Source organism: Populus alba, chromosome 14 (assembly GCF_005239225.2).
Source record: "Populus alba chromosome 14, ASM523922v2, whole genome shotgun sequence".
NCBI lineage: Eukaryota > Viridiplantae > Streptophyta > Magnoliopsida > Malpighiales > Salicaceae > Populus > Populus alba.
The window spans coordinates 1,616,283-1,621,052 of record NC_133297.1 but is presented as its reverse complement, the minus strand read 5'-3'; the positions used below and the strand labels follow the sequence as shown (position 1 = coordinate 1,621,052).

Sequence of the window (4,770 nt, the reverse complement as noted above, 5' to 3'; positions counted from 1 at the left end):
TATCAAATTTGGTCCTCATTCTTTTGATTGTTACTTATTTATTTGAAATAATTTATGAAATGTTGATTATTATTATTTTAATTTCTTCATCTTTCATTTTTTTTTAATTTTTTAGATTTGATGTCTATTATTTTGATTATTATTTTTTTTATTTGAGATAATTTATGAAATTATATATATTTTTTTGAATTTCATTCTCATTCAATTTTTTAATTTGTAATATTTGTTCCTCATTATTTTAATAAATATGAGAAAAATAAAATATTAATAAGTTATTTTTCAGCTTATTTTTCATGACATAACTAAATACTAGAAAATGTTTTTCAATTTATTTTCCATTACATTATCAAATATCAAAAAATATTTTTTTAAAAAATTTAATTTTTAGAAAAAAATTATTTTCCGGAGCTTTGAAAAATGTGCATGTCACTAGTTCACCACTAATGCGTTTGCACTGACCTCATCACGTCCATAGTACCCTTTTTCAATTGGTGAGATAAGACAGGCATGGACGGCTTTCGAGAATTTCTTGGATTCGAGTGACTGTACTAAAGTAATGGGTATCTAGATAGTCTCGATACATAGCACAATATAATTCAGACACCTTCCTAAAAAACAAGAACAGTGGCCATTCACAAATCCATGGCAACCTTGATTCTCTACTTTCTTGTGATTTTAGCGTTGTATATCATAACAAGGCACTTCCTAGACAAGATAAAAAACTTCCCACCTGGTCCATTTCCTTCACTGCCAATCATTGGCCATCTCTACCTACTGAAGAAGCCAATTTACAGGACACTGTCAAAAATCTCTAGTAAACATGGCCCTGTATTGTTGCTCCAACTCGGATCTCGTCGACTACTTGTTGTTTCATCCCCTTCAATAGCTGAGGAATGCTTTACCAAAAATGATGTTGTCTTCGCTAACCGCCCACGTTTGCTCATCGCAAAACACCTCGCCTACAACAGCACAAGCCTTGCTTGGGCTCCCTATGGAGACCACTGGCGAAACCTTAGGAGAATCGTCTCTATTGAAGTCTTGTCTGCATACCGCCTCCAAATGCTCTCAGCCATACGTCTGGAGGAGGTGAAGTCAATGATTTGTGTTCTCTTTCGTAATCAGAGTCAGATTGTAGATATGAAGACAGTTTTCTTCGAACTGACACTGAACATCATGATGCGGATGATAGCTGGAAAGCGATATTATGGAGAGAATGTTTCAGATGTGGAAGAAGCAAAAAGGTTTCGAGCAATTCATGCTGAAACCTTCGTGTTAGGTGGAAAAACCATTATTGGAGACTATATACCGTGGATTAAATCAAAAAAGATGGAGAAGAGACTGATAGAATGCCATATAAAGAGGGATAGTTTCATGCAGTCCTTGGTAGAAGAGCAACGGAGAAAAATATTGGAGAGTGATTGTTGTGGCGAAAAGAAAAAGAATTTGATTCAGGTTCTGCTGTCCCTGCAAGAAACTGAACCTGAGTATTACACGGACGATATCATCAAAGGGATTATGCTGGTAAGATCTTTAATCATGTTGTTTGATTTACTGATTATTATGATCAATTGAGTAGTGATATCATAATGGAGCACTTTTCTTTTATGTTTAGGTCATAATTCAGGATTGTTAAGTGTTCATTATTTTGTCTTTGGATCTTGCTTTTGTCAAGAAAATGAAAATGCGCAATAGCAAACTTGTGTATTAGAATATTCAAGTCATATGACACGACCAGCAAAAAAAAAAAAAAAAAAAAAAAAAAAAAAAAAAAAGATATCTCCACTGCCTGCATCGTCTGTGGAATTAATTACCACAATTTGGTTTGGTGTGTAGGTCCTCCTATTGGCGGGAACAGACACTTCATCTACTACAATGGAATGGGCACTTTCACTGTTGCTCAACCATCCCCAAGTCCTGGAGAAGGCTCAAAGAGAAATCGACGAGCAGATTGGGCATGATCGTTTGATGGATGAAGCTGATCTTGCCCACCTTCCCTACCTCCGCAGCATCCTCAACGAAACGTTACGGATGTACCCGCCAGCGCCGTTGCTAGTACCTCATGAGTCATCAGAAGAATGCCTGGTTGGAGGATTCCGCATTCCACGTGGCACGATGCTCTCTGTAAACATGTGGGCCATTCAAAATGACCCTAAAATCTGGCCAGACCCTACAAAATTCAGACCTGAGAGGTTCGACAACCCGGAGGGGGGAAGAGACGAGTTTAAGTTGATGCCTTTCGGGCATGGAAGGAGGAGCTGTCCTGGAGAAGGCTTGGCCCTGAGAGTGGTGGGATTAGCATTGGGCTCGCTCCTTCAATGTTTCGAGTGGCAGAGGATTGGTGATAAAATGGTGGACATGACCGAGAGTCCCGGGTTCACCGTTCCGAAGGCAAAACCACTAGAAGCTCGATGTAGGGCACGCCCACGCATGCTTACGCTTCTTTCTCAAATATGAACCATATATTCTTCCATGACTTTTGATTGATGTCTTGATGTGACTCTACCTATAGGTTACGTGGCCTGCATAACCTAAGCATTATAAGGTGTCTTTTGGACTTGGGTGAGGGTAGATAAGGTTTGGTTTTTTTATGGGATTTAAAAAAAAAATCAATAAAGAGTATGTGTTTTTAATTTTCAGTGGGTGTGGTTTTTCTTGATATTTGTGTTTCAAAAGGCATTGTACTGCAAAAAAATCTAACCTCACTTCACCGCAAGTCAATCCCAAATATCTTTAGATCTTGTTTGGGTTGCGGGGTAATTTATTTTTCATTAAAAATTTGATTTTTATTGAAAATTATTTTTTAGTTTTTTAAAATAATTTTAATGTATTAATATTTTAAAAAAATAAAAAATACATTTTTAATAAATTTCTAATTAAAAATAATTATTATCATGCTCTCCCTCATCCACTAACTATCAGTTGAAGTGTTGAACTACTGCCCTCCTATTTCACTTCTAACGGAAAGAATAACAGTCACGTGTCATGTATCCTGCCTGCATTGATTTGCTACTTTTTGTATGGCAGTCAACTTGCACAATTGTACATGTATGCAACCAGGGCAAGACATTAGGAAATTGGAGAGTTGTGAATATGCAATATGATAAAACATTATAAGCATTTAAAAAAAAAAAAATTAAATCTAAATCCTCTTCGTTCCTAAAAAAGAACAAAATTAAATTTATGTTTTGGCCGGATTAACTAAATAATGAGTGCGGTAAACAAGTCAACCATGTTAAATTAAATAAATTTTCTCATTATTTATTTTAAAATTTAGTTCGGTTTAAAGATTAAATCAATAAATCACCATAATAACTCACCGAGTTTGTATACGCTTAATAACATTACATCTTCTCAGGATAGTGTGTAAGCAATTGACTAGTAAACTCTAAAATTACAGGTAAGCTGTAAAGAGAATTTTAATTTAACAGGTTTTGAATATCAATGATTTGCAAGATTGTTTTAAATAATAAGCCAAACTAACATAACTAATAAAATATAAAATAAATAAATATTTCAAACCCTAATCAAGTAAAAAATCCAACAATAATAAAAAGAATTCCAAAACAACAACCTTTTTCTAAGTTTAATTTGGGCATAAAAAAACTAATTCAGCTAGTTTTACTCAATTGACTCTTATAAAAAGATGTTCACTTTTAGCATAAATCCATAATAATTACAGCATCAATTACTAAATTCATATTCCTTTTAGAATCGGGAAACATGACCGAGCCCAGGTGCTGGCGTAGTGTACCCGAGCCGAAGTGGTGGGCAAACATCCAACACCCTCTGTTCGAGCCCAGCCACTAGGTGTGTGCCCTACCCGTGGGCCTTGGCCTCTAATGTTGTCTTTGCAAACAGCCGTCTTTTGCTGCTGCAAAACACCTTGCCTACAATTGTACAAACCTTGCTGGGCCACCTTATGGGGACTAATGGCAAAACCTTGGAAAAATCATCTTGCCTGCAATTGTACAAGCCCTGGTGGCCTTAGAAAAATCCTCTATTGAAGTCTAGTCTTTTCTTCAATTAGATTAAAAATATATATTAAGACTGCTCAATGTTTTAGTCAGTAAAATGCGGAGCAATCTTTTTTTTTTTTTTAAGTCTTTAAGGTTTTTTTTTTTTTTTTTGTGTTTTTTTTAATAATTTTTTTTTTAATTTAGTTTGTTAATGTTAATTTTTTTTATTTAGTTATTAGACTTTCATAACACGGATCCCGGGTTTGAAGAGTGAACTCAAAATTTTATTTTTGCTTTTTTCTTTTTAATTAATTTTTTTCTATTCAATTATTAGATTTTCATAACACGTATCCTGACTTGACATGTTAACCTGTCAATTTTTTTTTTTTATTTAGTTATTAAAGTTTCATGACGTAAATCCCAGATTTGACTAGGTTAACCTGGTTTGAAGGATTAACCCAGTTAATTCAATTTTTTTTTTCTTCATTAGTTTTTTTTCTTCTTGTTGGCTTTTTTTCTTTGTTTTTTTCTTTTTAATTAATCTATTTAATTATCATATTTTTATGGCATGACCTTGCAGCCAAACCCACATTTAAGACTCTTGGGTCCGGTGTTGCAGCCAGACTCACTTAAACTTGAGTGATGTAAGTTTATTATTATTATTATTAATATTATCAATATTACTCTTAGGTCAATTGTTGCAGCTATACCAAAGGCTCTTGGGTATATCTTCGCATAAAAACCTAACACTCTTAAATTTTAGCTCTTTTTTTATATTTTTTTATGGAAGAAAAAAATTAACCCGCGATGGATG

At 34.2% G+C, this 4,770-nt stretch overlaps 1 protein-coding gene across 1 annotated transcript; it reads left to right on the top strand.

The window, feature by feature from the left end:
- Positions 1–564: 564 nt before the first annotated feature.
- On the top strand, positions 565–2,636 carry LOC140954301 (cytochrome P450 81Q32-like). The gene is made up of 2 exons (XM_073404648.1): positions 565–1,521; positions 1,834–2,636. Exons 1-2 carry the CDS (start codon positions 643–645, stop codon positions 2,452–2,454), a joined length of 1,500 nt encoding a protein of 499 aa, XP_073260749.1. The 5' UTR covers positions 565–642; the 3' UTR covers positions 2,455–2,636.
- Positions 2,637–4,770: the final 2,134 nt, after the last annotated feature.

Coding starts and splice junctions, on each gene's coding strand:
- LOC140954301 (XM_073404648.1), top strand. CDS start 643: ATGGCAACCTTGATTCTCTACTTTCTTGTGATTTTAGCGTTGTATATC. Junction 1,522..1,833: donor TCATCAAAGGGATTATGCTG/GTAAGATCTTTA, acceptor TTTGGTGTGTAG/GTCCTCCTATTGGCGGGAAC.